Source organism: Ischnura elegans, chromosome 1 (assembly GCF_921293095.1).
Source record: "Ischnura elegans chromosome 1, ioIscEleg1.1, whole genome shotgun sequence".
Classification (NCBI taxonomy): Eukaryota; Metazoa; Arthropoda; class Insecta; order Odonata; family Coenagrionidae; genus Ischnura; species Ischnura elegans.
In genome coordinates this window covers 43,615,651-43,633,063 of record NC_060246.1, presented here as the reverse complement: position 1 = coordinate 43,633,063, position 17,413 = coordinate 43,615,651, and the positions used below count along the sequence as shown (strand labels likewise).

The 17,413-nt window shown below is 41.9% G+C and overlaps 1 protein-coding gene across 1 annotated transcript in view; it reads left to right on the top strand.

Annotated features, from left to right (window-relative positions):
• Positions 1–3,700, top strand: part of LOC124163433 (homeobox protein caupolican) — a gene marked incomplete at its 5' end in the record, with an annotated part of 64,774 nt that extends 61,074 nt beyond the window's left edge. The window contains one exon of the mRNA XM_046540741.1: positions 2,084–3,700. Coding sequence (XP_046396697.1) covers positions 2,084–3,606 — 1,523 coding nt within the window. The remainder of the gene's footprint in view (positions 1–2,083) is intronic.
• Positions 3,701–17,413: the final 13,713 nt, after the last annotated feature.

The window sequence follows — 17,413 nt, the reverse complement described above, 5'->3', positions numbered from 1 at the left end:
GCCATGTCGATACTGTCGCGATTTGCATACTTACGCATAAGGTGATAAGAGATCAGTGAAGCTTTCGGCCCACCCAACAATCTTATCTCTCCGCACTCTTGTGTCCTGTCATTCTGCTCCTGTATTACTCAAATCTTGTTCTGGGAGGCCTCTTGGCATTCTTGAGGCTTGTGATTGTATCTAAAAAGAAATTTCATAGATTCCAAATAACAAATATAAAAATTCATGAAAGTGTAAGTTTACCTGATTTTGATATCATAAACGTAATAGTTTGGCTTCAATCTGTCCGAAACTCAAAATACAGGTTGTATTCAATAGTAATTAAGCAATAAGAGTTTAAGGTTTATTTATCACAGAAATTATGCGCACCTCGCAAAATTTGGTGTATGTTTTGCCATTTTAACATCTTAAAATAGGGTCCGTGTTTAATGAAGTCGCATGAGAATACTAGACCAAATTTCAATCGTTATGTTTATACAGTGATTCCTGTCTTAAATATTTAGCTAAAATATTACTTTTCAAGCAAACCTGGTTGGGCATTGATAGCAACAAACTCATACGCGATGAAAAGTGTATAATTGTTTCATTTGCACGTTTCTGCATATATCAGAGAAAGCCAAGCATGCATACCTTTAAGATCGGACTGGGAGAAAAATACCTTCTCCTGGGATAACTATCTGGTTCGATTTCAACTAAGGCTTTGTCTTACGTACAACTATGCTCGAACGAAAACCCCTTTTCGTTAGTCACAGGGTTAGGAAATCTGAAGGGTGTAAATAAAGGGATTTGTCGGGAGGAAAACTGCAATATCCACATTCACAAACATCATTTAAAAAGCCGTAATCCCTTTAGGCCTTCTTTCATTGCTTTGAGAGTTGTTTTTGACTCGCCAGTCCGGCTGCTAGACCGGCGAGCTCGTTGACCGTGCCACACCGCAGTTTCTCGGGTGCAGAAAAAAAATATCCGGCGCAGCGCCACCGCTCCTGCACCTCTTTCTCAACCCTTCCTTTCCCATTTTTTTCGAAAATTCTTTCACACTAGTCCAGCACCTTGCTGCTCGCGCCATGACAATGCCTCCTCGCACTCGACTCCTCGACTTAAACCCTGCTGTCCAACCTCGTCCTTGCAGTCCCTTGGCTTCGGCGACATGATTCGAATCCCTGGTATTACAGAAGGGATTTCCGAGGCTTGCAGGCGTTCTCCCTTTCTCCACGCTCGCCGTGCACACTCCACTCCGCTCCTCGTCCGCTCGTTATGTCCGGCTTCCTTTCCACACCCCCGTTTTGTTGTAACTGTTGATGTTCACCCGGTTGGCCCTCGCAAGAGCTTCTATTGCAGATTTTCTTCGTATGCCATCGAAATATTTCGTTGCTTACAATTTTAATTTCGAAAAGCCTCTTTATTTTCGACTCGAGGTGTAAAAAAGATGTTTTTTATGAAGAAGTTTGTTAAATGTGAACAGACAATGAAAAAACAAAATTCTTCGCCGTATAAGATTCGCAAGTTACTCTGTAGTCGATAACGCACTGCTGGTGGACCCATAGATATAACATCTAAAACTTTATTTCATTTAACTCGAGGAATAATTTACAAAGCTACCTATGACACTATCAGATGCCGGAATATGTTTGTCATTTTGGTTGAAAAAAATCTAGCAGTTTGATAATTGGACGATGAATTCATTTTTCCCTCCATGCAAGTGCATAAAATAATTAGGCATATTTTGATTAATCCAAATTTTCAGCTATTGGTATGGAATTTAAGTAAGTAATTTTAAAATTAAGATGTAAAAATATGGAAATATTACAAATATCATGGGACCAATAGCAGTGCGTAAGGATTCAAAACATCATATGAGAAATTAATCCTTCCTTTATGGAGCTCTCCAGAAAGAATTCTTATGAATTTAAGAGCTGTGAATTTCCTACCTACCGTGAAGGTATTTCGTAACGTAATTGGTATATGTTTAATGAAAGTTCGCTGTATGACTGCTAAGTCTACCGAAGCGATATTTATGGAAGTTGTTCGCAGGAAAGTCTCATTTGTGTAAATGGCTGATGCATTTCCTCTTCTTCATCCACAGACTCGAAGGACTCCGGCACGGCGTCGAGCGAGGACGGCGAGAGGATGGGCGAGAGGGAGCAGCGTCTTGGCCTGCTTGAGCTCCGCCGCGCCTCCATGCTGGGCGGCCTGGGCCTTGGCGGAGGGCCGCACCCGGGTGCAGGCGGTGGGATGCCGGGCCGACGGGACGAGTGGGGTGACCCGCACGCCGCAGAGAGCGGCCCGGACTCCCCAGAGTGCCTCTTCGAGAAACCACTGCACCCGCTCGGCATCCACGCGCCGCACCCGCATCACCCAGGGCAGCCACACCCCATCCACCCGCTGCATCCGGGTTCCCACCTCCAACACCACCCGCACCACCTTCAGCCGCCTGGTCCGCACCCACACCATCCGCACCTCTCCGCCTCCTTCCCCACGCACCTGCACCCTCCGCCGCCCCCTCCACCTCCTCCGCACCACCACCACCTCTACCACCACCCGCACCTCGCCCACCCCCACGCCGCGCTCAACCCGCACCACCAGGGCCTCGGTCCGCTGCACCTCCACCGGGTGCCCTCCTCCACATCCTCATCCGCCTCACCGCCCGCACACCCGGACCCCGCCCTCACCCCACCCGCGGCACCCGGGGACTCGGCCAGCACCAACGGCAGCACCAAGCCAAGGATATGGTCCCTGGCCGACATGGCGAGCAAGGAGAGCGACCGGGGCCCGCACCCGGCCATCGTCTCCGCCTCCTCGCCGCCCACGTCCGCCTCCGCGTCCTCCGCCTTCTACTCCACGGCGGCCGGGAAGTTGGTCGCACCCCTCGCCGCGAGGAGCGGCATGCCCTCCCAGTCGATCCCGCCACACCCGGCTGCCATGGCCGCGGCCGCAATGGCGGCAGGATACGGTGGGCGCCCGGCCGCCGCGCACGACTTTTACCGCAGCTTGTACGGGGCGGCCGCGGCGGCGGCAGCAGCAGGGAACAACCCCGGAGGACCCCTGGTTGTTTCCGGCAATGGTTTGGGAGGAGGGAGCGGCGGAGATGTGTCCCTCCTGGAGACGTACACGAGGACTTTCGGACTCAACGGGTGCATTGGAACCGGAGGCGGGCCAGGAGGCGGGAGCGGTGGAGGCAGCGGTGGACCTCTATCCTCGGTTCTGTCTAAGGCGGCGGCGGCAGTGGCTTCATCCAAAGCTTCTTCTGCATCTTCGGCGCCTCTCCCTCCCCCAACCTCCACGGCTTCCAGCGGCGGAGGACCTTCCGGACAGTTCCCTCTGAACGGAAGCAGTGGTGGTCTGAGCTTGGCGTCGCTGTCGTCCCTGACGGGGCCGGCTGCGGCTTCTTCCGGTGCAGCGGCGACCAACGCTTCGTCCTCCTCCTCCTCGTCTTCGTCTTCATCTTCCTCCAGCTCCTCCTCGTCCATCGAGCAGCAATTGCAGTCCGCGGGGCTGCACACGGCCGTTCGGCTGACGCCGTCTTCCTCGGACGGGAAGGGCGCTTCCTCGGCGAGCGTGCCCGCCACTTCCCAGGCGCCGAGCAGCGTGGCCGTCTCTAAGGCCTGACCCGCTGCCGGCCACACCCTTCCCCGCCCGTGGCTGAAGTGAGTTGAGTGCTGAAGTGGTTTATCGTGTTTGGACAGGCAGAATCGGAGCTCCTGCATTGCCTTTCGGTGTTCAATGAAGTCCTGAGCGCACGATAGCTAAGATTTGAACGTTTTTCACGTCGATTACGTCGAGTGAAAAGTGGGGAATGAAGTTCGCAGTATTTTTACGTGAGCAATACCAATAATTTAATGTGTACCAGGATGCAGGCCGGAATGTAAGATAGATTTCTCGAATAACCTTACAGGTGAGAATTAGTATGTGATAGAAAATTTTCGTTTCCTGAAGATGGGAATGTAACCGAAAATGTTACTCTGCTGGTATCAAATAGTCAGTCGAGGGTTACGCACAAGGTTATTCCCATTCTGTCTTCGCGCTGGACCGTAAAATTAGTCTGACTCCACTCATGGAGCCAAATTAAATCGGAAGTGCTTCACATTTCACCTCAATAACCGCATGCGGCAATGTGGCTTCACTTTCCTGCTTAGTGTGGAACTGCATGGTTTTAAGTCACCCAAAACTTAGTGGATTCACCAAAGTGAACGAGTTCTGAGTGCTTTAAGCGTTTGATGACCGCAAAAACTTATTTGTGGATAAAAGACATGCCAGCTGTGCAAAACGGTGATCAAATGTTAGAAAAAAAACTTATCGCTCGCCCTGAGCTTAAACACTTAGATACTCTGTGATGGAAACACATATGTGCTGCCCACAACGAGGAGCTTAAAAAGTATTGGTGGTGGGAAAGGTTACGAAAATTGATGGACAAGTGAAAATATGTGTATTGAATGTACCAAATACTTAGTGGGGTGTGTAAAAATGTTGAACAATGTTCCAGTCGAAAGATTTATGAGCTGACGCCTGAGAGACATTGACAGTGTATCAAGCATCTCGAATATTTAGGTTCGAGAGGAGTTTTCGTATCGATATACATAAATATATAAATATTAATGTGTGAACATGAAAGAAGTCATAGAGGTTAACTTAAATAATTATTATATGTGATAACTAAAGTTTTATTTCCAAAAAAGGTTTACATCGTAAAAAAAAACCAAACCCTTCTGTCCAAGTAGCCTTCCAGTGTGCTAACACCCATTTGAAAACCTTTCTACATCTTTAAAAATAAATCGAAAATCTTCGGGTTTTCCTGGAAATACCTTTTTGTAAAAGACGATGGCGATAATTTGGCATAGGTAATCCGAATTTAGGCAGAGCTTTCAATAGTCTTGAGTAAAATAACCTCCAAATAATTTTCTTTGGTGATATTTGTTAATTTCACCCAAAAATGGAAGCCAAGTGAATTTTTTTAAAACTGGAGTTCAAGAAAATTGTTCCCTCAGATTTTTTAACGTACCAATTGTACACCTACGTTACCTTCTTGTGTTGTTACGAAAGCATTGGCAATTTTTTCGGAAAAATACCTTTGTTGTAACAATTGTTCTTTTCGTCTAAAGATCAATTATTGGCCAATTGAAGTCTGTCTACTGTGTATGTATGTATGTGTATATGTAGGGTTCTAGACGTGAAGAGAGAGTGCTTGTTTTTATCAATGAGTAATTGGTGAATTAAAACGTTTTCAGAATAATAACTGGATCTGAATATAATTCCTTGGACAGTGAGAAAATTCTTAATATGATACTTCCTTCAAATTTTCTTGGAAGAGCGACAGTTGTGACAATTGATTTACTCCAACCTGGTATTTACTGAATTTGCCACATCGTTTGATATGGTCAGTATAATTTATTTGAACTTCGGGAACCACATACTTTGGAAATTCTCTTAACTCATAGATATTATGGAACAGCATAAACATATCTAAGCATTACCACGCTGGAAATGCGGCACATTACCATTCAAAGCCATGAAAAATCCCAATGAACGCTATAGAGGTTGACACATACTTCTATCATTTGGCTAGATAAGCATGATCAAAGTGAAGAGCCAATGATAATTCATCACGAGACCTTTCATGCTTAGGGACTACACCTAATGGTCGTCCTGAATAACCCTTCTTTGTGTGTGTGGACACTCTGTGACGAGACAATAAAATAAAAATTGTTCAATTGTGTGACTCATTTTTATTTACAATATTGTTTTCTAGCTAAATTAAACATGCATCCATCGCACTTTTTCTTGATTACACGTATGAATCGCTAACTGCAGAAAGGCATCCTGTCCAAGTTGGACGATTTATCTTCTTTTTCTTTAAGTTGTGGCTAGGCGCAAAAGACAACGTTTCCTTTTAAAAGGAAACATATCAGCTTGGTGATATTAGCATGACATACATCCTTTTAGTAGGAAAAGTTTAGTATTGCACCAAGCAACAACCTAAAGAAAAATCGTACTACTTGGACATTCTCTCTGCAGTTAGAGATTCATATATATGAGTTGCATGTGGCCAATGAGCTGAATCGGACTGAATCGAAGTCCGTAAAATATGTTTCGAACATGATGTCGGTAGAAAACGTTTACCTGACACTTAATTGGTTTTTAGAACATAAAAAAGTGTCCTCTTTAAGTGCCTGCAGTGCAACGACAATGGGTTCTTTCCTGTGTGAAAACAATTAAGCTAACTTTTACTGATTCCTGGTTACAAATTAGGAAGGTAAAATTATCTTTTCAATATTTGTAATTTAATGAACTATCTCAAGAAACGCGCTAAGTACACGCATAATTCGAGTATTCCGTTGGGATTCTCATGTCAGATATCGACTCCTACTCTTCAGTGATTTTTTGTACCATTCTATTACTCGTTCCTCATAAATTAAAGTATGCTTTTATTTCTAAAAAATGCATAGATAAAGAAATTCTCAATTTAATTACAACCCTTCATCAATTTTTTGTGTTTACCACGAAACTTCACCATAAGGCCAATGAACAACACATTTATAACCGTAATAAAATATGATGAAAGGACACTGATAGGGAACAACTTACTGGCAAAATCTCATCAATAAAATTTGAATTATTAATTTTGTCAAGAAAGGAAGATCTTAACAGAAAGCCTCAGAGGTTGCAAAATCCTTTGCTATTCCTTGCGAAATAATGACTGCTTGCGAAATAATAACTGACGCATTGGCTTTACTAATAAGGATGTATTGTAACCACCATACATTCTAATTGTTAATCCACCGTTCAAAGGAAATCGAAGTAAGTTAAATTTTCATATGTAAGTAGAGTAACTTTAATCAAGGGCAGAAACGGCCTCGAAGTAGGCGCAGGTGCCCATGCATACCGGCGATGAAAATCCAGAGTAAGAATACAAGGTAAGGTAAAAGATCATTCAAAGTCAGCATTTCCTTGCATTACATGTGCATGTTTAAAGAAAGCCAGTGTACTTGGCATAGTTAACAGATCTTGTTTGTAAAAGATAAAATTTAAAGAATACGTGGTTAAAAAAGAAGTCAAATACAAATTTAATTACTTCTCAGTGAAATATGACCACAAGGACAGTTCCAAAATAATCAATAGGTAGAGGGAAAATTTCCCTCAATATCATTAATTTGAACTAGATAAAATCAGCCTATATTTGATCAATAAAGATATTAAAAATAATGAAAAGTGACGAAAACTTGATGGATATTATCAGAGTCATACTCAGAATCCAGCCTTGAGACCTCGGGCCAATGAAATACTTCCCCAAAAATCACAATCATAAGGTTCTCCTTGCTTATGAAACTATTTCTCTTGCAATTGTAACCCAACCGTAACCTCTTCCAATTATCTGCAAGTACAAGAGAAAAGCAAGCATTTCTTGCCTTGCAATACATGTTGATAATTCCATGGCGTTAAACGCAGAGTTATTTAAGGAAGTGTAGGTATCATTGAAAATTCATTTAGCATAAAATATAGCATCACATATTACCACATCAGCCTGGCGAAAGAATAATTTCGTATCACATTCTTGGGCCATATGGGAGAAATTGGACCAAACCACGACGCATCAGTGGTAAAATGTTTAAACTTCGATCTCGAGACGGAGTTCAAATGAAGTGACCGCATATGGTGAACATAGATAGTGATACTTCATTTTACTGATGGTAAACAACGGACCATTGCCATAATATCTTCATGTGGTGATGTTTCGCTTTCCCAGAGTGTTCATTAATTGGGTTTCACTCCGAGAGAAATACCCCACTTAATGATGGGAAACAACCTAGGCATCGAAGCCCCGGCAATTATGAAATGATCCACCGTTTGAAATCCCTAGAGAGATACACCTATTTTCGTGACCCATGATGGCATAAAAGTTTCGGTAAAATCCATTATAAATGTTATAGTTTAACTTTTACATATTCATCAAGATACTTGCTACTGCGAAATATCAGAATATGAATACTTAAGCCCTCATAATTTTATCCCTTTTCGGTGTGTAGTGGCATAATATTTTCCATGCAGATCATATACAATGGAGTAAAGCAGGGACAAAGAAAATATGAAGAGGAGAAAGGGAGTATTCCTTGATGAGTGGAGAGAATATTCCCGGGTTATGTCCCAGCAGAAGTGGGGAATGATAAAGTGGGCATGTGGGACGGACAAGACATTATCATAAGCAATACCTCACGAGACACGGTGACCGCATGGACATGAATATAACGGAAAAATGTGACATTCAATAAAACTCCCCGAGAGACACCATGGCGCGCTGGGAGAACATCAACTGGGAGGTAGCATGAGATAATCTCTGGGTAAACATTTCAAAGTGTAGCGAAAATTAAGTTGCTTTTTCTCCCATTTGCACAAGAAAGAGCTGACTCTCAACCAAGGGAATCACCGTGAATAGGTCATTATGATTTACGATGAGCCTCCCAATCATGATATTTTTATGGTGACTAATAGTTTTCAAAATCTACTTTAAAGCCACCTCTTTTTTTATCAAAATCAGACGTTTGCTATTGCTGCATTAGCGAATTACGTCTGGCAGAAATCCAATAGTTACTGCGCACGATCGACTGTTTTCCGTAAAATGAAGAGAACTCTTGTACGAATGTAAAAAATAAATACTTACGAAAGAAGTAGGTATAGGAGAAATTATTATTAATCGTCTGAGAAGAAGAACCAGGCGCAATCACTATTGCCCTCAGGTAAGTGAATTTGAGAAATTTCTTGACTCCGTATTCAGATACAACTACAGAGAAAGTGATTCAGAGCCTAAAATTGAGAAAATGAAAGAAAAAAGATGGCTTTGCGATATGATCTGCACTAGCTATGGAATGAGAGACAACAGATTATTAAAATTAGCATCATATTTAATCTATTTGTCAATCATATAAAGCCATTCTTGAAGTGAATATTTTAAATAAAAAAATAGTCAGTCGCATGTCATTACGGACATTACCAAATTCCGCTGTGATTGCCTATCTGGAAGATGGCAGCAAGAGATCACCTCGTTTACGATAAGCACGAAGAGTAAATAGAAAATCCAAATGCTTAAAAAATTGTAATTCAAGACCACCTTGAAAAAGAAATTAGATGATACTTCTTAGGGGAAATTTATTTATACACTGAGAGTTTCATCAGCTCTGATAGTTTTCCCATGGGCAATAGAGAAACTTATGTCTTACAATTTCACTTCGTATTACTCTGAAATAACAGAGGGAACCTAAATGCTGCCTCACTTTTTTCACTGTGGCAATTCTCAATTTCTAAATCTTTTAAATTTTCTTCAGAAAAAAACAAATTTTCAGAATGCCACGGGTTTCCACAACACACTCTGCAACGAGAACCTCTGAAACTGAAGCTGCCTATTCTACAAAAATTTCCTCAGTCTTCATGGCTGCGTCGCTTAAAGAAAGAGAGAGAGGGGATATATAACGTGGAGATATATATCATAGTTGTCTCCCTAATAGGAAATATTCCCTCGATGTTTATCATAGCCTTGTCTATCCGTGTTATTATTTTTCGTCATGCCTGCCTCGTCGCAACCTTTCCCCCTCAGCGCCCCCCATACATCCGTGAGCGCCTCATCTTTTAACGTCCTGCATATCTGCCGGGGAAAGGTTTGAGGAAACAAAAAGATAAGGAGACAGTCCTCATCCCACCCGGGGTTCCCTTCAGCCGCCTATCCTCCCCAAGGAAAGAGAGAGAGAGAGAAAAATAAGAAGAAGCTGAGCAGAGAGACGTTCAGTCATCCCTTCATCTCGAACAAAAGGCCTTTGCTGGACCACCAAGGGTGTGGATGTGGCCCCCGAGGGGCCCCAGCGAGAGAGAGAGAGAGCGGAAACGCAGCTAGGAGGAAGAAATGAATCGCAAACGCGTGATATCTGTTTTATCGTCATTGTAGTCACGCCGTGTGGCGCATGTGATTACGTTCCGGGAGGAAGAGGATAAGCGGAGATGGTGGAAGAGGGGAGAATAAGACGGGATGGTAAGGATGAGGGACCATAAAGAAGCAGCTCTGAAGGGAAGGAAGAGTGAAGACTGTTAAACGGTGAGGTGGAGGGAGTCTCGTTAGTGGACACCATGAGAGCAGGGCTCACTGTCTTATCGAAAGTGAAGTGCCGCGGTTAATTTTTTTTCAATTTATTTGCAGCTCATTTAATTGCGTTCCTTGCAATTGTAACGTATTCACTGATTTCATATCATTTCATGATTTTCATTTTGGCCCTTCTCTTAGTGAGAATCTTGAACATTTGCCTTAATTTCTCTTAGCATTCCATGCACTACTTCTCACTGTCATCAGACCACAATAACAGCAATGATTACCGAGAAAGGAATTTCATGGGCACTGCATAACTATCAATGAAAAACACTGTTAAACGCATATTTAGCTTATATGTGTGCAACTATCCGAATCGTTAAGTGCATAATCTATACGTGAGATAATATCATGGCTCAATGTGAGATAACCTAATACAAATGAGTAACGTTCCTGAATTACCTATTTAAAAAGGTGTGTCCGTTAAGTGGATGGTTGCTGTCTTTACTCATGAATTCAAATGATTTCGTTGTAAGTTTCTACACGATCTACAACTTAAGTACCTCTAAAATTGATTTTATGATTGCTTTGATATTATTGCTGACGCTTTTCTTTTACACATTTTGACTAGGCTAATCCTGTGAACGCTGAAATCCTAAATAATAACGCAAAATGTAGCCCGTAACTTGTGTTAACATTGGAAAATATACTCATAATACCATCCAGCAAATCGGTGAGGTGTTGCACTGTTGCAGCCCCTCGACCAATAGACTCTTTTGGGGAAACTGTTTGGAGATGGTGTTCTAATAGAAGAATGTATTTTATTTTCCTGAAATTGATGTCCCTTGAAAATGATATCATATACTTAAGTGCATGAATGCAAATGCATACGCATATACCGCAATGGCAAGACACCGTGGTTCATTCACACAATGGTTCGATCCAAAGGTTAGATTGGGTGTGAGAAAGTAAAGCCAACGAATAAACCTAAAAATACGTAGATTGACATAGATTGCGAGTCGTGATACAGCGGCTAACGTTAAAAAAACAAGAGACCGAACCGGTGCCCACGGATGAAATCATTTATGATAACAATAAAAAAATATTCGTGTATATTTCAACCATAGTTGCACTCTTACTTACGTAGAAGGCTTATTATGTCACAGATATCCAGCTGAAAAAATCTACCACAAAAGATTCCTGGGATGGGGACGAGGGAACCACATGACTTCACCCACTCAGGCTAAATAAACTCAATACCTTGGGTCTTCCCTTATCTTAGTACGCCTTCTCATCGTAGACCATGCATGGGCATGGAGCTAAGTTGAATGTATTAAAAAACTTAATTTGCATATGCGTACATTTGGCAAAACCTCCGAAAATCACCGCAACTTGAGGAACACATTCCAGCGGTCTTGGATTGTATCCACTCAAGAGGAGCTACCTCGGGTCTACCCTTACCCACCTTCTTATAATTGAGCATCCAAGCACATAGTTTAGTTGAATATATGCATAAATTTAGTTTGCATATGCGGATATCATGCAAAACCGCCGAAAATCTCTGCAACTTGAGGAACGCATTCCTGCGGTCTCGGATTGTATCCACTCAAGAGGAGCCGTAGTGCAACGCGGCGGCTCTCCGCGAGGACACAATGGGAGTGGAAAGAGCGGCTATTGAGCGTGGCACACTCGTTTTGGCAGCCGTTATCGTAAATCCCGCGGCTTGTCTTGCATCCACCGCTCCTGGTGGACCCGTGCCAGGGAGAAAACCCTCGCAAGGGAGCGGAAGAGATCGCCGGACGGCGAAGGGAGCGCAGCGGGGTAAAGAGAGACTCCTCTTTAACGCCACGTGCAGGACTTGTAACTGCACGGAGGAAGGGGACGCCGTGGTTTGAACTAGGGAGGAAGGAGGAAGTCGTTAAAAATGAAGAAACGAGATTACAAAGCCGAAGTGAGAGGGGCGACTCGGATGAGTTCTTGCGAGTCGCGAATATGTTGGTCCGTGTAATGGGAGGTTCCTTACCATGAGTCCTGCGGCTGGCACTTTATCTTCTATTAGTTCCACGCCCGTGCCAAAGTTTTCCTCCGCCTGCCATCGCTCTCACTTCGCCTTTCGCCCGACTTCTCTTTTTTTTCTTCTCCTCCGCATTTCTTCGGGCACGCTCGAAGGAGCGTAAAAGGAGGAACAGAAGGAAAGCATGTCCCCATTCGACCTCAGTATGTCACGAAGCCTTTGGAGAGAGGCGTAATTTGTTGCTCTCTCTCTCTCTCCCTCTCTCTTTCCCTCCGTGCCCCTCCACCGATTCCCTCTTCGGCTGGCGCGAGGTGCGATGCCCTTCCCATGAGTAATAAGGGGCAGAGAAATGATCCGCTCCAACTTAAGCTCGCGAGATGAGGAATGCTACCGTCAGTGGATGTGCCTACAGTAATTTTACGCCTTTCGTCTCAATTATTTATGGGCGACGTCTAAGTTTGCGAGTGTTCCTTTTTTTCCGCCTCCGTTTCATGTCTTGGCGCGACGGTCGGTGACTAATAATTTCGTCTCGCGACCAATATCCATCCGCCGCGGTAGCTCCACAATTAGTGCCCGGCCTAACGGTGTGTTTTCACCTCGCTGGAAGAGACAGCAATGGGCTCAAGTAGGTAATCCGCCATTTTATGTTAGGAGGTTATCTTCATTCGATCTTGGATACGGTGCCAGGGAATTAGATCATTTAAGCAAATATTAAATGACTGTTGTATTAAGCGAAAGATTTTTCACATTATCAGCCCCAAAAGAAAAATTGGAGTACATGCAAAGAAATTCCTTCTCAGACTCGTTCTTTATTAAGAAGACCACAGCCAATCAAGATGCGTGTATACCTATCATTTTGTTTTGGTAAAAACCAATTCCGTTGTGCTCGTCGGTCGTTAAATCTAGTATCGGATATCCTCGATGCATTCTAGGCTTATCGTGAAGATTTATTAAATTCCAAGGGCAACAGGAACGAGGCCGTATTAGACAAATAAACGATTGATGAGATAAGAGTAGCAGATAGATGCTATTTGAATGAAAAATTATGCCAATGTATAATTTTTCAGAAGTATATTTTCTTCAATCTGTCATTTTTCCTTTGTCGTACGCTACTTTTTTTTGAGTCGGATTGCTAAACTGACACCAGGAAATATTGATAAATACTGTCATATAACAGCCGAAAAATACCCAGGGGTTAAAAACCCATTAAGTAAATGTTTTTCTTGGCCTTTTTCATACTCCAAGAATTATTTCCTGGAGTTCCTAGACTCCCTGAGCGAAAGAGTGCTCATTTATATTCTTTATTTGCTTCCGGATCGGTTTCTACATACCGTAAGTGCAATTAAGTTCCATGTAACCGGATGTGAAAGATCTCATGTCTCGAATGTCGTGTAATTGCTTCTCATAGAAAGGATTTGTAACTAGGAGCATTGATGGAATGAAAAAGCTTGCCGACGACCAATTAAATGTTTGATCATCACAACTGCTACACCTACTCATATTTTAATAATAATTATACCCATTTCGGTGGGAAATATTTTTTACCTACCCTGAGAACTATTTAAAAATGCCTCACTCCATATGAGTACGTTCCTAGATATAACATGTCTTAAACCCTTCATTCCGTCAAAAATAATTTTTATCATATCTCTTTCTGTGCTTCACTTTTCTTATGTCCCTCTGTCTCTGTCTAAAAACCTGTTTGAAATGCAGAAATATCTTTTGACACAAATTATCAGAGAGATTCGATAAAAATAATAAATTAGGTCAGTATATTTTTCGGGGAATAATTATTTCCATTCTTGCTCACTTTCCTAACCACCCGATTTAGCATGTTCAGGCTCAGCTTTCAAAAGTAACCCAAAAATATCAAGATAAATCAATCAAGTAGAATCCATATCTGAAGCAGGAACCCTTTCAGTTGCGCTTGTCAGCATGGAACGTGTGTTTGCTAATACTGCCAGCAAATCATTTTAATTTGATCCAGAATTTGACGACTGAAAGTATATTTTACGATATTTGGTTAAATTCTTCGTGAAATAACACGCATATATCAGGAAATGTAACATACATAAAAATGACTTTCTGATACCATATATTTTGTGACAAAAGGGTGACAAATTAATTTCACTTTTCTTATCGATTAACTGAAAACAGCCTTATTAAAGCATAGGCTTATGACTGTATTTTACTTATTCACAAGTTTTACACACGAATTTTATTTTTAAGGAATCCAAATTTCAGTCAGTACATTAAATACACTACGAATCTTCTGGAAAATCTGGAAAACTAAATATTTTGTTTCATCCAGCATAAGCGTAGGGCCCCATACATAAGGTCTGAACGGAGCTGTGACTCCCGCTAATCTCGTGGGTGAGACAATAAAAGGTAAATTTAAAAAACAACACAGAATAAGAGGCTAATATGATACATTTGACTTTCTGATATTTAGTTTTTTTGTAAATATATTCATATTTTATTAAGTTACGACACATGATTAACATTATTATTTATGTCCATGTATTTGTTTTTCTTGTTTTACCGGTTTACAAAATGTAACTGTTAATATGACCGGCAAAACGTGTGCTCCTAATTTTTAAATCAAAGTCACACCCTATAATGGAAAGTATTCCATTCATACCATTAATGATAGAAGTACACTACAATTTTACAGCTTCATAATTAATTACAAACAGCTTAGCTTATCTCTTGAAGATATTTAGAAACCGAGTCATTATCTACAAATACACGACTCTATGCTCGGAAAACTTTTTGGAGAAAAATAAAACCGTGAGCCCGAGCAATCTTATCGAGAGTCATCATCCGTTTATAATCCCTTAAGTGCAATCAAAAATCCTCTGGACGGACGGCAACCACGTCGGCGTGACTTTCCATCAATTTTCCAGACCACTGCCAACAGGCAGCGCTGGAACAAAGGCCTTTGACCCGCGTGAGGTAGACATGAGCCAAGAGAAAGGGAAGGGACGGGAGAGGAGGAAATATCCGAACGTTCCCGGTCAAAATCCTTCCCTCCCGCAATTTTTTTAATAACGCAAAAAGAAGGATTCTACGCGGAACTGTTTCCGCGAAAAAATTAGGCCGTGGCGTGACTGGATGATTTCCTCCCATCTCTTCTTCTTTCTTACGCGTATTAAAAGCCCTGTTGTATGTGTGCGTTTGTGTCTGTGGGTGATGTTGGCAATTGGACAATGTGAAAACTATCTCCGGCGGACAGACAGGAACCGAGAGAATGTCTGTGCGTCTTAAACATGTCCTTAAGTTATTGGTACAGCTATAAGTATGACTCGAAATTCGGAACGAATCGACTCAAATTAGGCACAATTCTATTTGATTCGCTAAAGAATAAGAATGCTAACTAAAAATAAGGTATAATTATGTTTGATGCGCTAAGAATAGGAATACTTCACTCAGTATTACACGGATCGAATGTTGTGCATGGAAAAGTTCTAAAAATTCTAATCAATCGCACTTATTTTCCAATATAATGATAAGACTTTTAGTTTTTAAACCCGAAGTTAATTGCGGTAATGAGTACTTAAGAATCTGCCGCTTCTTTTATAGCAAAGTTTAAGCTAAGAAAATATTAAAACCGTTGTTCAGATATTCATGGCTCTTGAAAATTCAGTTAAGACTCGAAAGAAATTTTTTCCTTCAAATGCTCTTCGATTTGATATACAAACGACATCCGTTTTATCTAATTTAATACTTTGAGGGTTATTAGATTCGATTGCATGCGATATGGAAGTCCCTGATACGTATTGTTTTAATCACAGAGAAATATATGCTATAATATTCACATAATCATATACTCACTTATACTCATATCTAAGTATCGGCTTCTCTTAAACAGGGATAAAGCCTTGATGTTTCATCATAGGACACTAAAGGCATTTTCCATTTTCACCCAACGCAATGGACCAAACAGTGGATTCCGTAACTCACTGGAAGATATGCTGGAGAAAAGTTGCTCTTGGTAGTTTCCCACAAGTAACAAACGATGGCGCTTTTTACTTTGATAATGATGTGGTAGCTTTGGCAGAGGTCGAGATATTATCAATGAAATTAGCGAAAAATAAAAAAGTGCTTCTTTTGACCCACCATGACAGTGATACAATTCCACGAAGTTAAGATAGTAACGGTTGAATTAGTGCGACTGACTGATCATCTCGTTTCGATAGCCAAAATTCATAGAACTGGAACTCTTCCGGAGATGACACCAGATAGTACGTGATTCATAGATTATATTTAAATGAAAACGAGCATGCTTTCTCTTCTTAAATGAATAAAAATGACCTCTAAGAGATGACCGTGTCTTTGCATGGGAATATTCGTACCTCTTAAATATGCTAGATTTTGAGTGGAATGCATAAAACTTCGCTGATGAATTAGGTATATTCTATGAACCGGAAAAGACTGCAAGAGTCACTCCATATTCCTTTCTCTTTTCTGGACCCGTAATGGATTTTTTTCACCCAGTAGACCGCCCGCAAATGTGGGATTAAGAGCATGGGGCGATAGTCTGGTGCTGTTCGGCTGGACACCTCACTCTTTCATCCTAAACCTCTCTCCGCGCTGCTCACCTTACCTCCCACTGCAACCCCAACCCATCTCACTCGGACGTCTTGTTCCAAAAATCGACCACCACTCACGCCCATCCTCGCGCTAAAAGTCTCAGTCAGTCATCCGGGAGCCTAATTTGTCAAAGGCGGCGTTGGCGAGCGGCGAGGATGTGCCCCGGAGAGCCCTTCATCGGTTCTCTGTCAAGCCGAGGTCCGCGCCAGATAAAGAGTTGAGGTCGAAAAAGCGGTGTGGATAAGGGAGAGAGAGAGGTTATTTTTTGTCGCCATCAAGGGATTTCGGTCCCTCCGAAAGATCTTCGCCGCACCGCCGCCGTTTCTGGACCAAATTAAAAGGTCCCGGCCGGCTTCGGCTCGATTTTGCGGATAGCCATCGCTTGCGGAAAATGGCTATCGACCATCACACGAATGTGTCTCACATAAGGCCTTGACTTGGGGACATCGGAAAAAGTGGTCTCAAGCCACTTTTCCGGATCTCATTTCAAATTGCGCGCAAAACTTATACTGCAGCTAAGATAATGAAGGTCGACCTGTTAAACAAAAAGTTTCAAGGAAATGAAAAATAAAAATCAATGCCCGAAAATAAATAAATTAAACATAAAAGATTTTTTATGAAGTAATTAAAATCATTTATTTTCTTATTTTTAGACAATGTGTCAATGATGAGCTAAGAAAATTATCTGGGGCACAGTAGGTTGGCTTATTATTGTTTGTAAGAGGTACTTCAATTAAAATCGCAAA